This window comes from Tenrec ecaudatus, chromosome X, assembly GCF_050624435.1.
Source record: "Tenrec ecaudatus isolate mTenEca1 chromosome X, mTenEca1.hap1, whole genome shotgun sequence".
Lineage (NCBI taxonomy): Eukaryota > Metazoa > Chordata > Mammalia > Afrosoricida > Tenrecidae > Tenrec > Tenrec ecaudatus.
Genome location: NC_134548.1, coordinates 49,804,806 through 49,824,736, shown reverse-complemented (window position 1 = coordinate 49,824,736; position 19,931 = coordinate 49,804,806). Strand labels below are relative to the sequence as shown.

General features: G+C 39.1%; 1 protein-coding gene across 1 annotated transcript in view; it reads left to right on the top strand.

Annotated features, from left to right (window-relative positions):
• Positions 1-19,931, top strand: part of EFHC2 (EF-hand domain containing 2) — a 168,573-nt gene that overhangs the window by 52,961 nt on the left and 95,681 nt on the right. Inside the window, exons 3-7 of the mRNA XM_075539326.1 lie at positions 3,348-3,571; positions 6,739-6,987; positions 10,178-10,291; positions 10,623-10,761; positions 17,819-17,984. Coding sequence (XP_075395441.1) covers positions 3,348-3,571; positions 6,739-6,987; positions 10,178-10,291; positions 10,623-10,761; positions 17,819-17,984 — 892 coding nt within the window. The remainder of the gene's footprint in view (positions 1-3,347; positions 3,572-6,738; positions 6,988-10,177; positions 10,292-10,622; positions 10,762-17,818; positions 17,985-19,931) is intronic.

The following is a 19,931-nucleotide window of genomic DNA, read 5'->3' as shown; positions in this document are numbered from 1 at the left end:
TTTTTATAGGTGTTTAAGTAGGCAACGTTTTTTAGTCTAATCTAGAATGCTTAAATAATTTGCATGGTGTTTTCAGTGGCATGAATTTAAAGGCTAATTGAAGTATAATTTTTGCAACCAAATTATATCATCCCGTATGTAGTACATTTGAAAATATATTCTAGACGGGATCTAAATTTTATAGCTTTATTATTTTAATTTAATGTGCCAACTAATTAAAAATTGCTACAAAGAAACGAAGATGAAGTGATTTTAGTTAATTTCCCCTCAGCAGAATGAGAAGATGATAAGTAGAATAATGGAACGGAGCCCAGCACAGTCCTGGCACATAAAGCCATTCATTAAATGCTCCGTAATGAATAAAGAATGCATAATTTCTAAGTATTTCTAGCCTTTGCGAAAAGATGACATTCTCAGTGCTATATAAAATATGAAGAAGATAGGTTGATATCTTTATACTAAATGCCTCCACACAGAGGTCAGTCAAGGCAAACTTTATCCAAGCAGTAGGGTCTCAGTTTGTCCTACTTTCCTGCTCGTGTTTTCCTTTGCTCTTAGAGTAGCTCTTCAGGACTTAGTGAGAGGTGCAGAGAGAACATTTCCCAGGGGTAGTTTGCATTTTTGTACCTTTTGCAAGCAGAAGCATGACAATTCTCTGTTCTGGACTAGCTCTTCAAAGGGGAGCAAATAACCTTGGAAGATAAATCTCACTCCTCACCCACGAGCAACCACTGTTACCATTCCTAGTTCCTCTTGCTTTGGAGCAAAATAGTCTTGTTTATAGTCCTGAAAGATAGAAATAGTTTTCCTCCAGAAGAGCTGGTAGATGTGCTTACTGTCCAGTATAATAAATATAATGTCTCCCTCTAAGGCTAAAAGTAGGCATGCGTATGACCATTAAAAAAGATGTGGGTACCCTAAGCTTAGGATTCCTCTCGTAAAGTAACCTATTGTGAGTGCTACCTGGCCTTTGTTTATTTCACCCTGTGGGAACTGAGGCTTAGAAAACTAGTATAGAAAATGCTGGTATTATGGCTACTGTGATGCTGTCAGGTAAGCATTGGACCACTAACCATGAGGTCAGTGGATCAAACCCACATCTGTTCTACAGGAGAAAGATGAGACTCTGTATAGGCTTGCTGCGTATCGGATTTCAAATTGATGGCAGTGGGCATGATTAGGGTTTGGGTTAATACTGTGAATAATAAACAGCCCTTTGTCATTCACCGAAGCATCTCCTTATATTACCAGAATTCATGAAATTGTGCCAGGCTAACTTGTTAGTTTGTAAGCAGGATGAAATCTCAGGCTCTAGACCAGGGGTCCTCAAACTATGGCCCCTGGGCCAAATGCGGCCTGCTGAGGACATTTATCCAGCCTGCTGGGTGTTTTTCCCCCTTTTGTTTTTTTCACTTCTAAATAAGATATGTGCAGTGTGCATAGAAATCTGTCCATAGGTTTTTTTATAAAAAAAAAAAAAACTAGTCTGGCCCTCCAACGGGTCTGAGGGACACTGAATTGGCCCCTTGTTTAAAAAGGTTGAGACCGCTGCTCTAGACAGCTCTTTGACAATAGGTTTCAGTGACAATTGAGTAACTTGGCTAATATGGTATTGGTACACTCATCTAAGCAGGGAACCATTTTATCACCAGTGGCTAACCCACTATTTTCAATATCCCTGGGTATCTTAGGTCCAAGTTCTCATAGAAGTGAAAAGGGTCATAAGGTTGAAATAAAGTAGAATGAGATACAGAACCCAGAGTACTGGCTAACACTATGTAACCTCGAATAACCCTCACTTGGTGAGGATGGAGGGTGGAGATAGGCTGTTAACCAGAAGCTCAGTAATTCAAAGCCACAAGCTGCTCTGCCGGAGACAGATAAAAGCATCTGTCCCTGTAGAGATTTATAAAGCCTGATTATCCTTATATAGGGTTTCTATGAGTCTCCTTCCAATGGAGGGAGAGAGAGGAAGAAGTTGGTAGAGGAAAGCAGATTCCACAAGGCTTCAGAACAGCCTGAAATCATTCATGCTTATTAAAAGCTGTAAAGCACAGAGTTGGAACCTACCATACCGAAGCTTATAAGCTTTTAAAGTGTGTACAGCAGTGCTTCCCAAAGTGAGTGGCTCCATTCCTAGGAGACCGCTGGAACAACCCAGGAGGGCTACGGAAACAGATACTTACACTGCGTCCTGGATAATGGGTTAGAGGACTCGAGCTTTTAATTGACAGGAAGACGCTGAGAGGTGCTTTGCTTTGTTTTGTTTTTACCTGCAGTGGGACTGGTAGCCAAATGTGTTTGGAAACCTGTGGCTTAGATTATACTTTTTTTTTTACATTTTATTAGGGGCCCATACAACTCTTATCACAGTCCATACATATACATACATCAATTGTATAAAGCACATCTGTACATTCTTTGCCCTAATCATTTTCTTTTTTTTCTCTTCTTTTCTTTTTTTTACATTTTATTAGGGGCTCATACAACTCTTATCACAATCCATACATATACATACATCAATTGTATAAAGCACAACCGCACATTACCTGCCCCAATCATTCTCAAAGCATTTGCTCTCCACTTAAGCCCTTTGCATCAGGTCCTCTTTTTTTCCCCTCCCTCCCCGCTCCCCCCTCCCTCATGTGCCCTTGGTAATTTATACATTGTTATTTTGTCATATCTTGCCCTATTCGGTGTCTCCCTCCCCCCACCCCCCTGCCGTCCATCTCCCAGGGAGGAGGCCACATGTGGATCCTTGTAATCAGTTCCCCCTTTCCAACCCACTCACCCTCCACTCTCCCACCATCGCCCCTCACACCCTTGGTCCTGAAGGTATCATCCACCCTGGATTCCCTGTGCCTCCAGCCCCCATATGCACCAGTGTACAACCTCTGCCCTATCCAGTCCTACACGGTAGAATTCAGATCATGGTAGTTGGGAGAAGGAGAACACAGCTTTCCCCCAGATCCTGGATGCTTCCTCCTCCCAGATTATACATTTTTATGATGAATCTGTAGGTCACATTGGGCGCTGGTGGCTCAAAATGATCACGCATTTCTGGGAAAAGACCTAATAGCAGGGCTAGGACCATTGGGTCACACTGCTTATCTTCCTCACCACCCAACCCCCAGTGCTTCCTGATTATCATGTAAACAGCTAACAATATGCCGGGCTCAGCAATCTCAACACCCATGTTCCCTCTGATTCCCTTTTAGTTTGACTGTAGACAGTAATGTTGCTCCTAAGACTGGGAAGAGAGAATTTAGAATTGTATAGGAGATATGTGGTAGTCTCTTCCTTCTTAGCTTAGTGATAAAATAACTTTATTCTGTTTCATACCATAGGGACTTCTATCCGACGTCATAGGATTTGTCTCCCACCTCCTGATGATGATCAGTTTTATAATGTGTATCATTTCAATATCAACACAGACGTCGTGTTTTATGGCCGGAAATTCAAGATTTATGACTGTGATACATTCACAAAAAACTTTTTGAAGAAAATAGGTGTGAAATTAAACTCACCCACAAAGTGCCCAGAAGATCCTTATATGAAAAAACGGAAAATGGTAAGCTGCTAATACATTCATGATGAGTTTTGGCCTTCAGAATGAGAATTCCTTTGGGGAGCCAGTAAAGGCTATTAGCATCCCTGAGGCAAGTGTCAATGAGCTAGTCGGGCCATTGTTAATCTATGCTCTGTGCCCCATTGGGCTAGAGGGAAGGGTAGTGTCAGCGCCAGAGACCCCTCACTCTCTTCCCCACCTACTTCTCTGTCCTCTTCATCCTTTCCTCCATGGTGAGTCTCCTTTCCAGGCCAGAAGAGTGTTCAATGAGTCACAGAGGTGGGAAAATTTCTAGGAACCCAAGATAAGCTGTATAGTTATTGACAATATTAAGAGTTGGGTCAAGAAAAGTGGGTGAAGGGAGACATCGGACAGTATAAGACATGGCATAATAATAGTAATACTTTACAAATTATCAAGGGTTCATGGGGGGGCGCGGGGAGGGAGGGGAAAAATGAGGAGCTGATATTAAGGGCTCAAGTAGAAAGCAGATGTTTTGAGAATGATGATAGCAACAAATGTACAAATGTGCTTGACATCATGGATGGATGTATGGATTGTAATAAGCATTGTACGAGCCTCCAATCAAATGACTTTTTTACAAAGAATAACCTTGGAACACATGATGTATATTCAGCATCACTCCTCCCACAGGAGGGCTGGAGAACTATCCAAATATGTATGAGAGAAATAAAGGCACCTTTACAAATGATAAAAAAAAAAGATTTGGGTCAACACTTACCTGGCTTATATTTTTAAAAATTGTAGTTGCACTCATCCTAATTTTGGAAAATGTTAGTGTCTTATGGCTAATTTACTGAGCCAAGCTTTCAGTACACCCTTTTCTTCTTCCTAGCTCCTTTGCGGGTGTCATTGGGTGCAGAGATGATCTGGTGCATGGAATGTATACTCATTAAAAGGGATGTTTGTCTTCAAACTCTGACCATAGTTATGTAGGGAGGAGGGCCATTAGTATTACTGTTGTCCTTTATATGGTTTTGGATGATCCAGTGACCCCAATTTTATGTTACAGAAGAAAAATCCAAATACAGGAATAGTATATTGTCATAGGGGAACTCAGTTATTCAGTCACCTTACTGGAACTTGATCCCCAATTTTTGGATTCTTAGGATGATTTTTATTGTTGGCATCTGTTTCCCTTCTCTCTTTAATGACATATAGTAAAATGCACAGATATCAGGTATACAACTGGAGGAGTCTAAAATGCATGTAACTTACACCCAAATTGAGATATAATTTGTATCCTCCCCAAAAGTTTCCTCTTGCCTTTTCCAAGTAAATCTTCCGATCTAGGAGTATTTACTGTTCACATTTTTATCCATGTAAATTAGTTTTGCTTGATTTTTAAATGGTTTTTAAACTTTGCGATCCATTTCCTTTCAGAAAAAGTACTTAGAAAATTTAGAATAAAATTCTCCTCTGATTGTTTTTTTAAAAGCTGTGTGTAGGATCACCCAGCTGTTACTTCTTTTCCATTACATACTATTCAAGCTCAAGCAGAATTATTCTTTAATGCTGTAGACACACAAAGACTGCTGATAAATAAATAATATTGTTTCTAGAATATGTAAAGTAGAATATCTGTGGCATTATGTTCATGTTTTGGCATGCAAGATGATTTTTGGCTTGGGATTATTTATATTTCATCCTAATGCTTTAGATGAAAATGTCCATATAAATACAAAATCCCTAGACCAAGCAGAAAGAACATAAAAGAAATAAGCCCGTATGAATTCCTATTCACTGTAGATAGCTGTACTCATTAACAGTTGGTTTGATGTGATAGTGATTTTGCATGATAAGACATACATGAAATACACAGAGTACTGTGGCATCCCACTGGTTTCTAAAATAAAAGTCTGTTTTGTGCCCAGAATTGAAAATAAGTACCAATAACAGCCAAGGAATGTATTTAATAATTTCCTTTCAGATTGGTCAAATCATTTTTGTATTTATTCCCTTAGGAAGAAAATCCTTCAGCAAATATCAAATCTGTGGAAAATTAGGAGTTTTCTAGGAGGCTTTTAGATTAATGCTTTCATTTACTTATCTAGTGTTTGCTGCCTAGCAATATAAAGTTAAAATTAAGCAATTTACCTTAAACTGAGAAGAGTTACAATGGTATGTAATCAATAATCCATTTCATAGTCTTATAATTCAAAAGAAACACTTTTCAATCAATGGCAGTAGTGGTTCTATGATTTCATTTCAGTAACCTGGATAAGACTGAGGTGACCTGGTCTTTCCCCTATTTTTGAGTGAGACTGAACCCAGACTGAGGTGGAGAGATAAAGAAGTTCAAGTATGTACCAGTAAAATTGCACAGAAAGAGTCACCATTTCCAATGAATAATTATGTCTTACTTATCTACAGTCACATAGGATGGACATAGTTTTGCTCTAAGACAGGTCTAAGAATATGCAGAGAAGGGGGAAACATGTATCATGACAGTTACCAATCTACTAGTTCCTTGAGCGGAGAACCAAGCCAAGACAATGTTTCTGTACTGATCTAGAAGGCCTCCATTTGCTCTATTCATGTTTCCACTGGGCTTTCATAGCCTCAGTACCTCAAGCTTTATTAGCAAAATGAAACCTTGAATATATTTCTTCTTTCCTTTCATAAAGATCCTGGAATGAGTAAGAAGGATATTTAGATATGTATTTCCATAGAAAGGACACATGATGTCCTTTTGGTCAACACATAATTAATATAGATTCAAGTGTACAAATATTAGGTGATCGCTGCCTTAAAATGTAAACAACATAAAAAATCAAGATACAGAGTATTTCCATCGTCCTAGAATGATGTCTTCTGTCCAGAGACTGTTACTCTTCTAATTTGTGTCACGGTAGGTTGCCTATCCTTAAATGATAATTTTAAATCCTCAACTGAGAAAAGTTAGTTTTTAAATACCATTGAATATGTATAGCATACTAAAATATTCCTTAATACTAAAAACTTTCTGATAGTGCTTTTCTGAATTTTTATGCTTAAAAATGGTTATATGTACATGTATGTCACAATCAGTTGAAAACTTAAAAAAAATTACAGAATACTCGATAGAAAAGAAAATTTTAAGTCATGCGATGGCTTTCAGCCAACAGATTCAAGGCCAAGAAACCTTATTTATGTTTTTCCATTTGCAGATTGAACATGTAGAGCCCTTACGTCCCTATGAGTACTCAAACTCCCTGAGACAGTACCTTGAGCATGATAAGCATGTTTTACGTTTCTTCGGTGTGTGGGATGACACAACTTCGTTGTTTGGGGACCGGAGAGAACTCATCCTGCATTATTTTTTGGCTGATGATACCATTGAAATAAAAGAATTGTTGCCACGCAACTCAGGTCGGGATGCTTCGTCATTATTTCTCCATAGAAAAAAGCTACCCAAGGTGAGAAGTAGACACAGAGCCACTTTCCAATTTTGCTGGTGGGTAGAAAGACTGAAGTCACTGTGTGCGATGTCATGAATATGGAATGACAATTATTATATGTTAGTACAAATGTTTAGACACTTTGTGTCTGAATGGCATAAACAGTTAAGTCTTCAACTACTAACAGAAAGTTGGTAGTTTGAACCCACCAAAGGTACCTTGGAAGAAAGGCTTGTGATTTGCTTCCCAAAGCTCGCAACCTTGAAAACTCCACGGTGCAGTTTGTGGCGCACCCATGGGGACAAAATGGATTTGACTTGATGGCAACTGGTTTCATTTTTTATAAACATAAATCTATGAAAGTAATACAGAGGGTATTACAAACTGGAATTGAAACATGATGAGATTAAAGCACGTCAAAGAAAAAGTCAAATTCAAGAAGCAAGTTCTTAATGCATCATTGACATTACAATCAGTTTGGTGAGCGTTAAAGTGTATCCTTAGTGAGATAATTGTTAATGGCCTTGGTTTATGGCACTAGCTTTTGGTTTCTGAAGCCTACTGAGGAGATCTCATGTCTATGTCTGTCTGTCTCTCTCTCTCTCTCTCTCTCACACACACAGATGTTCAAGTTCCTTATAAAATAGTGTAGTGTACACATCTTGTTGTCTGCTTTAAATCATCTCTGAATTTCTTTTAACACCTAATACAGTGTAAATCCCCAAATTACTGCCATTAAGCCAATTCCAACTCAGAGTGACCTTGTAAGACAGAGTAGAACATTTCTGAGACTATAAGTCTTCATGGAAGCAACCAGCTTAATCTTTCTTCCAAAGGTCAGCTGGTGGGTTTGAATTGCCACCCTTTAAGTCAGCAGCCCAGTGCTGTCTCACAGTGCCACTACGGCTCCTAATACCACGTAGACAGTACTTTGCCTTCCTTCTTCATCTTTGACCGCTTCACCCCTTCCACCCCAAATATGAGACTGCTTAAAGAGCTTATGGAAAAATTCCATTACTTTTTTTGTTAGTTCTATTGGCATATGTTTCACATAACATATAATTTAATCATTCAATCCTATTAAGAGGAGTTATGCAATCATCACCACAGTCAATTTCAGAACATTTTCTTTTTTCGCATCTTATTGTTCGCTCCCCCTTTGCCCCACCCTCTCCTGGCATGCCCCTAGGTAATTATTAATGCAGCTGCTGTCTCTATAGATTTACCTCTCCTGGAGGTCATAGAAAGGAAGTCATGCAAAACACAAAGAGAGAGCAAACAATACAATAACAATGACTGGCAAAATACAGAAAAACTTCAGTCCAAAAATAAAGTATAAAATATTGAAAACTGATTTCATTTTTCCACAAACTTTTTGAAGCACCCTTATGTTTTAAATTCATGGCTGATTGAATCCATAGATGTGGAACCCACGGATATGGAATACCAATTACACACACACATACACACATACTAGTGCACACATATGCCCCCCTCCCAAAGACATCCAAACAAACACATATGAGTGACCTCTGAGTGTGTCAACAAAGCAATAACTAGCCAGTGCCTAACAGCAATCAGATTTTAAATTTTATTTGTTCAGAAGGATGGATTGATTTCTACAAATACTCATGGCTATCCGAGAGCAATGTAAATTAATGAAGCAAACATGACACAAAGACAGACCTAGGTTAGAATTGTGAGTCTGACATTTAAATAGCTGTGTGAACCCGGGCAAACCAGTGAACCTATCTGAGTCTAGTTCCCCCTCTCGAAAATGGTGTTAAGAGTGCTTTCCTCCTGAGGTCTTTGTGCAAATTGAATGGGGTCATCTAGTTTTAAAACCACTCAACCAGGACCTATAAACACATGACAACATAAAAATGTCTCCCACAGTTCAGTGCAATGTTTTAGTTCTCATGTGATTTTTATTTTTACTAAATTCTTAGTGTTACTGAAAAGGCTAATAATATCCCACTCATTTCTGATGCAAACAACTGCTGGCCATTTGGTTCTCTTAGGCCCTCCCAGATTCACTGAGCCCACCACCAGAGGCCCTGCTGTGTTGCTTGGTGGTTGAGGGGGAGGCAGCATTTGTACCAGAGGGGGCGCTGGGTAATGCACAGCAGGTAGGCAGGAGATGCCCAGGAAGCCTTCTTTTTTTAAGATTGGCTTTGAAAAAGAGGCTAAATATAAAATAATAATGATACACCTGACATTTTCAGTGTGCCTTCACATGAATTACTTCATTTTATTTATTCATTCAACAAATATTTATTGGGTGCCAACTGTGTGCCAGCTCTGGGTTTCAGTGAGAAAGAAAAGGCATTACGTCCTGCTTCATGGAGCTTAGCTTTTCGTGGAGGAGAGATACAATAGGAGTGGGTGTTGCCTTGACACTCACAACATCCTTTGAGAAAGGAATGAATAAGTACTATTGTTGCAGTTAAACAAATGACTCTGGAAAGATAAATACTTGGCCCCAAACCTTGTAGATATTAGTGGGGAAGGGAGAGAGCTTGCATCCAAATCTTTTGTTCTACCTTCTGTGACTGGCTTACACCAACTCCCATATAATTTATGCTTTTAAACTTAACATTTTATGCCACACATACGAGGCCTGGTTCAGCTCACTCATGTGGGTGCGATAAACTGATCACCGCCAATTGACAGAAGCTAATTAAGATGGTTCCTGTAGCTCACACACCTGCTTGGATCCACCTCCAAGGCCAGAGGGGTTTTGCCCGGGCTACCGTATTTGTGAGAGACTGACCCTGGTCCACTGTTCTTTGCTCCTTACCCCGCTGCCTTTCTTGGCCATCAAGTATTTGCTGAACTCAAGGTCAGGCTAAGCAGAATGAAGAAACGAGGCTTTCCTCAAGGTGTTTTGTGGGTGAGTGGAGAGAAAAGGTGACTGCCGATGACGTAAATAGACAATCACAAAAGGTGGTTTAGCCCTGTGCAAAGTGCCATTGAGAGGTTAGCAACATACCAATCAATAGGGTGGGAGGGCCAAGGGGAGGATAGGGCTTTACTCAGAGCCTGGAAAGGTAGGTAGGTGAGTGGACCTTGTCCTATAGGGGGTATGGATGTATAGGTCTGACAGAAAATCCACGTGAGGCAGATTATCTTCTTGAACTCTTTAATGACTTCATTTTTGTGGTGAGAGGCCAGCTATATCGCAGGTTGCTTTGATTTTGTCTTCTAGTGCGGCCCACCTGGAATCTACCAACCAGGCCAGTTAACAAATCAGGTGGTTCTCAATTTGTATGGGGGCTTACCGTCGACTCGAGTGGAAGGTTACATATTGGATAAATACAAGGTGAGGAACGTACCGCCCCTTTTATTACTCTTCTCCACTGGAATTCTTCCCTGGAATCTGAACTGTGGGGTGAAGTACATACTCTTTTTTCGTGAGGCGTATTGTGAATTAAATCTATGGAACATGCACCGGACTATTTATTATTAAATAATATGCTCAAACATGTATATCAGTAGATGCATTGCATTGCTGTTCACAAACACTACATTGCAAAAATGGTTTAAGAGAACAATGACTGCCTGCTTTCTTTTTGATCTTTCCTTTGGGGAGGGATGCCTTTATTTCTTGCAGGGTCTGTGGTACCAATGCTGTGTTCCTTTGTTTTTATTAGCTAGGTAAATTAGACCAGAATTTTTACAAAGATAGTGACCTCGCCATAGGAAACATCATCAATGTATGGGGAAGAAAAGTGCTCCTTTGTGATTGTGATGAATATACGAAGTATTATTATAAGACTAAATTTGGAATTGGTAAGTGCTACCGATGTAAACTAGAAAATGACATTTTAAAACTTAGATTCTTTGTTTTCTAATTTTTTGTTTTTAGTTTATAATACAAAGCTCACAAGCTATTATTATTGAGCTATTATTTATTGAGCATTTGCTATCTCCTGGGAATTTTTTGTCCCATTCATTCTTAACAACCGTTGCACAAGGGTAGGCCTATATTTTCATTTTAACTCCGAGGACACTGAGGTCTAGAAAGGGTTAACTTGTCCAAGGTCCTGTAGCTAGAACTTTAAGTTTGTCAAATGCCAGAGACTTGTATTTTCTCTTACAGCCCTCTGTCCCTCATCATATAGGGTTCATAATGTGGTTGAGCAATTGAGATGGAAATGGTAATCTCCATTTAATTTGGGCTTATCATAGTAGATAATACTTACTTGAGATGTACAAGAAATCTGTGGGCCAGTTCTCTCTGTTCAATCAGGTATCCAACTTCTCTCCTCTTAGATATCAATTATATTCAGGTCAGATTAGCTCAGCTCAGAATTAAAACCAATAGCATTGATTTATTAAAGACCTGCTATAGTTAAGAAATGAAAAGATATATTGCTTTGGGCAAGACTGCTGCAAAAAACTTTAATAAATTATTCACTAAATAGTGGAAAATAAATTGGTAAACACCAAAGATGTCGCTTTGAAGACTAAGGTGAGCCTGATCCAAGCTATGGTATTTTGGGTTGCCTCGTAAGCATGTGAAACCTGGATAATGAATAACAAGAATGGAGAATAATTTTTGCCTTTGAGTAAGGATTTTGGTGAAAAATGTTGACTAGATCATGAATTGCAAAGGAGGGGATGAATCTGTGTTTAGAGAAGTACATCCAGGGTGCTCCTTAGAAGCTAGCATGGTGAAACTTGATCTCATGTCCTTAAACCGCTATGAGAAAGGACCAGTCTCTAGCAAAGGGCATCCTGCTTTGTAAAGTCGGAGGTCAGTAAGAAAGAGGAAGACCTTCAATGAGATGAATGGACTTTGTGGCTGCAACGGTGGCCTCAAACATACCAATGACTGTGAGAATGTTGCAGGATTGGGAATGTTGCAGGATTGGGCAGTGTCTCGTCACATGAACTCACTGGATGACATGGAATAATTTTTTCCATCAAACATAAAGGTGTATACAAATGAATACCATTTCCCAAGGGTTTACCCTATAGCATGTGAACACATACACAAAAACCTATAGAAAATGTTTACAGTAGCTTTAGTCATAATTGGCAAAAAGTAGAAACAGACAAAATGCCCTTCACTGGGTAAATGGACACAAAAAGAGACCTGTGCTATATCTGAAGAATGGAATATTACTCAGCACGGACAAGGAACACACCATTAATAAATACAACAACTGGGATGGATCTCAAAGGCAAGTTGCTGTGTTATCAGAAGTAAATCTGAAAGGTTACATTTATTTGACCTGCTAGAAAAGTAGGACTCAAGAAGAGAAGTCATACCATGAGAATTTTTGCAGGTGGTAGAAATATTTTTTAATGTTGTTTGCAATTATGGCCAAATCAAGAGATATGTTAAAAATCATGGATCATACATACAAAAAGAAGTCATTTTACTGTATGTAAAATTATAAATAGTACTAAAATAACTTTAAAAAACCAGTCACAATGGACTTAGCTCAACTTAAAAAATGTTAGTATATTGTCTTATCATTTATAAATAAGGACTCCTTCATTTTTCCTATTAACCGAGATACCTTCAATTTCTTTCATTTACCTATTTCACTGGCTAACACATGTGATACTGAACAGGAGTGGTAAGAATAGACATGCTTGTTTTCTTTCTGACCTCAGGAGCAAAGCATTCAATATTTCACCATTAAGTATGATTGTTGTAGATTTTTAAATAGACAATATTTTTTTTCAGTTTGAGGAAGTTCCCTTTTATTTCTAGTTTTTGTAATGGGTCAATGTTGGATTTTACCAAATGCCCTTTTGGTATCAATATGATCACATCATGCCATTTTTCTTCATTATATTCTTAATATGCTGAATTATCCTGGCTGATTTTATTATGGTAAAAAATATGCAATATGTGCCACTGAGCTGAGTTTATTTTCACACGGAAAGGTGTACTAAGCACCGTGTTCTCAGGAGTGTAACCAGTCTCTATCCAACCAGTAAGCTTAGTCTTTTTTATGGTTTTGAGATTTCTTCCACAATTTTCTTCCACTTTAGCCTAGGACCTTCTACGATGATCCCTTTCAGAGCAATTGGGAGTGGTAATCAGGTAGTATCTAGTACTTTTGGCCTCAGGATCATGGAGAGGGATATTTGCATAACACTATTCCACTGGACTAATTGTTGCAATGATCAATTTTTGAATACTGAAGCAGCCTTGCATTTCTCGGATAGTTCCTGCTTGTTTTTGATCTAGTCTTCTTTTTTACACTCCTGTATTGTTGAATTCAGTTTGCTAATATTTTGTAGAGGCCTTTTTTATCTATATTTAGGAAGTATATTGGTCTTTTCCTAAACTGTCTTTGTTGGTTGAGACTTTGAGCTGGATGAGGGTGGGGGTGCATATTTGTATAACTTCTCTCTGAAACTTGGAGTTTCATATAAGCACAGTTTCCTGAGATGAGATCAAAGCTAGAAGAAAGCACAGCTTTAAAGACTAGGTGCTTTGTTTCCAGCATGAGATATGGCCCGCCTTATGGGTCTTGGAGTCCCTATTGTGTAGTATTTCTGGCCTCCTGGGAATCTTTATATTACAGGAGAAGGCACAAAAAGAGCTTTCAAAAGAAAAAAAGATTTTCAATTTCATTCTTATATTCATCAAGAGAATTTCTTCCACTGTATTTGCATACCAGATTACTTCAAATGCATGGGCCTTGCAGGAGTCAACTTGGTGGCTTCTTATTTTAATTAATTTTCTGAATTGGTGTCCATTAGTTGGCAGTGCCGGTGTACTTGGGAGCTGTGGACAAGAGGTCATCAGGTATGTGCACGTGGCAGACTATAGAACAGCTGCCAGCTGTGAAACAAACTGATATGCTGATGCCCTAAGGGTTAAGGAGGAGAAGGTGGTCTTAATGAATGTTGATATCTATTTATAATCGATGTTTTCAGTGTAGACTTGAAAACTTGAGAAAAATATAGTGAGGCTTCAAAAGGTTTGTGGAAAAACTAAATTAAAAGAGAGTGGGATTTTTCCATGAATGATTTGAAGTCCCATTGTATATAAAATTGTGGGTCATTGGAAAAAATTTCTTTTGTGTCATACGATGGAAAGCTTACCTTTATGTTAATTATATAGCGAAGCTTCCAAAAACATTATCTGATTCTATCCTTTTACCATAAAGCCCACATTAAGTTGATGTTTGTGTGTCAGTTTGATTTTGAGACTATAAATTTTGCATCTTGGAAAATGAATGTAGTGCTGGAGAGATGAATACATTACTAGTCTCTTAATAACAGGCAGGCATAAAGGAGTGAGCGTCTTCTACAGACACTGCACAGATAGCCCTTCTATTTCATACAAGTAGAATTTGATAGAATGCTGAGAGTGATTTGAACCCCTGTGTAAAACCTGACCTGGCTTCCAAACAATGAGAGACTCTTTTGTGCATTTAAGGATTCTAAAGTGAAAGGGTTTCCTTAGACTTCCTCAGTGACTTGCCCACTGGGTATCTTTGTCATCCTGCTGTCCCCGGCTCCTCCATGGGCGATAGCATGTCACTCTCACTGTTTTATCTGGATGAACAGGGATGGGCAATGCACAGTCTTTTCTGTGCAATGAAGGTTTGAAAAGGCCTCATGGACTCCAGCAGGTGTTTGTTTTGAAAGGGGGATTTGAATGCAGACTGTTCTTCGGCAGGAATTCCTGTTTTGGCTATTGTTTCTTTGTCTTTAAGAGGCCTTTCTATCTATAAGGTTAGGGCAGCCAAACTTGTGAGAAAGCCATATATTTCTCTGGCTTTTGAACACACTGAGCTATTCAGAGATTAAGATTGAGCAAATATCTTAAAACACCTTTGATTTGGGGGAGTCATTGGGCCATCTATGACTTCTTACTGCTAGAGGTAATCCAAGATGAATGCAGGTTGTTGATGTGAATTTGCAGCAAAATGGATAGAATTTGCTTCTGGTCAAAACTCATGGCCTTGATGGATCTAACAATTTTAACTCCCTTTCACCTCACCTATGAAATAAATAAGGTTGAGGTATAGATGACTCCTCCTTTATATGATTTGACTAATTATTTGAGCCTAAAGTGATAGGTTCTACCAAAAATAATTTTCCCTCTGGCCTGGGTGTAAGCAGAAGCAAATTTGCCTTGAGGTGAATGAAGCTTGGGCTGGAGTGCTCTCCATTTGGTAAGGACCCTACTCCAAAGTTCTGTGCCTCATTTTGTTTTACTAACCTGACACTCTGGATCTCAAAGAGCATCCCCAAGTTCCCAGTCTGTCTCTGGTTTACTAGAATGTAAGAGATCATTGTAGTATGCGGTAGTGAATGTCCGACTTTTTCTAGTTGTGCTTCCAGCTGAGATGGCAAAGAGCAAATCACCATGAAGCAATAGCGTGGTTCCTTTAAAAATATTTCTCTACAAACGTGGAACCTAAAATCAAGTTCTTGTTGATGATCTTACAAATCACATGGAATTGGAGGTATCAAATCCTATGAAAGGCAGATGCCTTTCCAGAACTACCAGAGCACCAGTTTAAAAGACATTTTGGGAAAATACAAAAGTACATTTTCCCCCCATTTCTGAAACAAATGTTTTGCAACATCTGAAATGCTGGAATGGTGAGTGACCACAGATAGGAAGCTGTCATTCAGGTCTGTGCTGAAAGTTTTGTGAATGCATGTGTATTACCCAGTGAAAAGAAATTTAAATTTGGATTCTGAACCAGGGTGTCCACAAAGATGTATGTGGTATTGTGTATGTCAGCTGTGATAGCGTGGAACAGTTTTCAGCTTTTATACACTAGATGGCACTGTAGGTGCAGAGGAAAGACAGCTCTAGATTGCTTCTTTTGTTATTTAACTGCTGTTGCAAAAATTAAGTTCTTGTGAAAACAAATGTGCTATGGAACCTGTACTTTTTGGAGGTGTATGATGCATTTTTAATGACTTTGCAGTTCAATATAGATATACTTTTGGTTGAACTGCTCAGATTGCATGCAAATGTATGTCTCTGCTTATAAAAAATGGATCTTGTCTCAATCTTCTAATACTCTTAGAGAATTCACCCTGCCTGCCCTATGATTCTCTTCCATAATTCAAAATATCAATCTGGACTGTGTTTGATATGTAACAGCAATGACAGGAGTTTACTGCATTTCTGCTCATTCTAAAAGTTGGCTGCTTCTTCATTACTGAGCTTTCTTTTTAATCTCCATGAAAATCATCCCCAGAGTTGCTTCTGTACCTGATGATTGGCTGTCCCATTTCCCGAGCCAGGGAGAAATACTTAATGCCACGCTCTTCGTGAACATGTTTCTGGTGAGAGGTTTCTGTTAAGATGGAACCACCATTCTTTGGGGAATTATACTTCAGGAGATTTCACACATAAGCTACTAGGATGTCTGAGGAAATGTGAAAGCTGAACATGCTTCTAAATCAGAGTTATAAATGGCTTTCAAACCCTTAACTTATTGATCAATCAGCAAAAAAGTCCCTCTGTTTTTAAAGGGCCTGGGTTGTTTTCAGTGAAAAATTGATGCACATTTTTTCTCCTAGTATGATGACAACAGAAAAGGAAATATTTGCTTATGTAGAATTTCTCAAAAAAAAAAGAATTTCTCTTTTTCATGATTGGCAATACCTACGGTATACTTCAGCAGTGGATTCTGTGTTGGGTTTGATTTGTGTTAGTTTAGGCAAGATTCAAGATTTGCCATTTGCTGTGGACCAAACACAGTGACTTGGGTAGGTCAGGTCACATGTTATTGCTCGCCTGAGCACTCTTAGCTCTTGGAGATGTATGGCTGGACAAAGGGGCACCTTAAGCTCCTGCTGCTGTTAAGTGCCCTCCACTTGGTTCTCACTCAAAGAGCCCTTATGTAAAACAGAAGGAAACGCTGCCCAGTCCTGCACCATCCTCACCACTGGGGTCATGTTTGAACCCATGAAACTTCCTTCCTCTTCACTGCCACTGAGTGGATGCTGACTCCCAGCGGCCCTGCCATCCCTGTGGGTTTCTGGGACGGTCACTCTGCAGACCTTGAGGTTAGCAGCCCAAAGTGTAAATACTACACCACCAGGGTTCCTAATGAGAACTCCTGGTCATTTACATTCCTGTTTCCTGTAAATAAAGGATAAGGAATCAATAAATGATAAGCAAATGAGTATGATAAACAATATCTGCCATTTAGCACTGCTTAGCCTAATCTCCTTTTGAGGGAGTACGGAGTTGGCTATTTTGTCAGATTTTTTTGTCCTCATCAGGTTTAGTAAAATTGCAGCATTTTTCTTTGAATAACTTTGAACAGTGGTTGACGAGAAGAAAGAAGATCTTTCCCCCCCACAACTAGATAGTGAAGGGACCCATCCTAGAGTGGAGTTGGAAAAAAAAGGGTGGGGGTAGTGTTCACAGGGGACGAAGCTTAAGTTCATGGGTAAAGGTGAAATAGGAGTCCGTTTTGGAAAGGAATTTTATTAGTGAATGTTGACAAAAGATAGGAGAGGACTAAATTACAGGTTAAAATGTGGAATGGGTGGCATAAAATTTCAAGTTTGAATTTTCATATCATTGGAAAAATCAGGGAATAATAATAAAAAAATTCCAAAATGGGGATGTGATGTCAAAGGATAAATGTTTACTTAATTCAACATAGACAGTGCCCTTTTTGTTGTTGTTATGAATCAGTGGTGATTATTGAGTGAATTCTGTGTTTTTTTGTAAACATTTCTGAGCCTACTCTCACAGGATTTTGCTGTTTTATTTGAAAGTTTAAAATAGTCTACAAAAATCTCCATGTTCATCTTCAAAACATAACAGACCTTTCAAAACAACCATGATCAGGGCCAAAAAAAAATATTGATGTTTGCCTTTGTTTTGTTACAGAGGACTTTACCCCAATTCCATGCAGGCCTCCACCTCCTCCAAAAATAGAAAGGAAATTTCCACCTTACAATGGCTTTGGATCTGAAGAGGATTCTCTCCGCTCCTGCATCGGGCTCATGGCCACACCTCATCGGAAGAACTTCAAGAAATTTGTGGAAAAAGACAGGTGCTTGAGGCAACCATCATTTTAGTCTAAGCTCTTCCAAATGGTTTTGAGTTTATAATACAGTCCCCATGACAAAGCAGACACCATTCAACTCACCTAATTTCTTCTTGTCAGAGCTTTATAGCAAAGGCGATCAACTTGCAAGTATCAAGAGGTTTTTTACAGACTGCTTGTTTAAATAAATATCATCTGCAGACCCTTAAAACCATAATCATATACCTGATCTAGATGGCCTTTCTCCTTTTGTGTCCCTGAAGGAGGTCTCTAGGAAATGGTATCATGCAGGGCTCACAAGTCTTTCTTCAAGGACCAGAGAGTAAATATGTGTATTTTAGTCTTTGCAGGCAATGCAGTTGCTGTCACAACTACTCAACTCTCTCAGAAAGGAGCCAGAGATAGTATGAAAATAAATGGGTGACTATGATTCAATAAAACATTATTTATGGGCACTACATTTGAATTTTATTTAATTTTTGCATATCACAAAATATCCTTCTTTCGGAGTTTTTTTCCCAATCATTGAAATATGGACACTTTTTCCTTAGTGCATGGGGCATACAAAAAAGAGTGTTGGGCTGGAGGTGATCCACAGGCCACAGTTTGTCAACTCCTAGTATACAGGTTTCCGTGATTCTTAACTATTTTCTTAAATTAGTTGACAATTAGTTGTGTAGTCTTGAGGAATTTCATTGAGTCCAGTAACCATAGTTTCCTTGCATGATTGGAAATGCTTTCAGAAGATGAATTCCCTCAAATATTTCTGTGAATCATGTAGCTATACTGTGGGCAATGCTTATGGCTACTTTTGCCTTTTGCTGAGGGCTAGGCGGTGGGGAGAGAAGTGGCACTGCCGTGCAGTATTGCAGATGTTTGAACGGGATGTGGGCTGATAGTTGAAGCCCTGTATGAGGGAAACAATGGGCCGGGGGCACTGAGGGAGAACACTTCTAAAGGAGAAACATAGTCAGGAAACAGAAAAAGGTTGCATCCTCAACTTGATAAAATTGAGTGGAGTCAGATTCGAAGGCTGAACATTTTGAAGACGTGCTCTCTCTCACTGCCTTGGAGTCGTTTTGACTCGTGGTGACCCTTAGAACTGGGTGAAATGTCCCCTGTGGCCTTCTGAGACTAAGCCTTTACAGGAGTAGAGAGCCTCATCTTTCGCTTGTGGAGCAGCTGGAGATTTTAAACTTCTGACCTTGGGGCTATCAGCTCAACACAGAACCACTCCACCACCAGGGCTCCTCATTTTGAAGTAGAATAATAATTCTTATATATCTGTAAAAATAGGAACATATATTATTTTTAAGGGTTATACAGAATGTCTATAAAAGACTTTGCGAGGACCTGATGCGAAGGGCTTAAGTGGAGAGCAAATGCTTTGAAAATGATGAGGGCAATGAATGTACAGATGTGCTTTACACAATTGATGTGTGTATGGATTGTGATAAGAGTGTATGATCCCCTAATAAGACTTTGAAAAAGAAAAAAAGACTTTGCTATGACATTATGACCTTTGTCTTTTGACACATAATCCTTTATTGTTAAGGATTTTAGAGTTTTCTTTTTAGTTTTAGAATCAGCACTGCTAGAAGTATGATCCCTAAGCCAGAAACATCAGCATTACCAGGAGACTTGTTAGAAGTGCTAATTTTGTCCCTCACCCTCAACCCCAGTGCTGTTGGGTCAGTTCCTACTCATCTTGACTTTATAGGGCAGAGTACAATTTACTCCTATGATTTCCAAGACCGACAGCTTCAGTATCCCTGGTGGTGCTGTGAGTTAGGCATTGGCCTGCTAAGGACAAGGTCATAGGGTCACATCAACCAGTCTCTCTGCAGAAGAAAGATGAAACTGTCTTTCCCTTGAAAATGTAATCTCAGAAACCCCGTATAAAGCCGCTATGAATCAGCATGGACTGAATGGCAGTGGGGATCTTTACAGCAG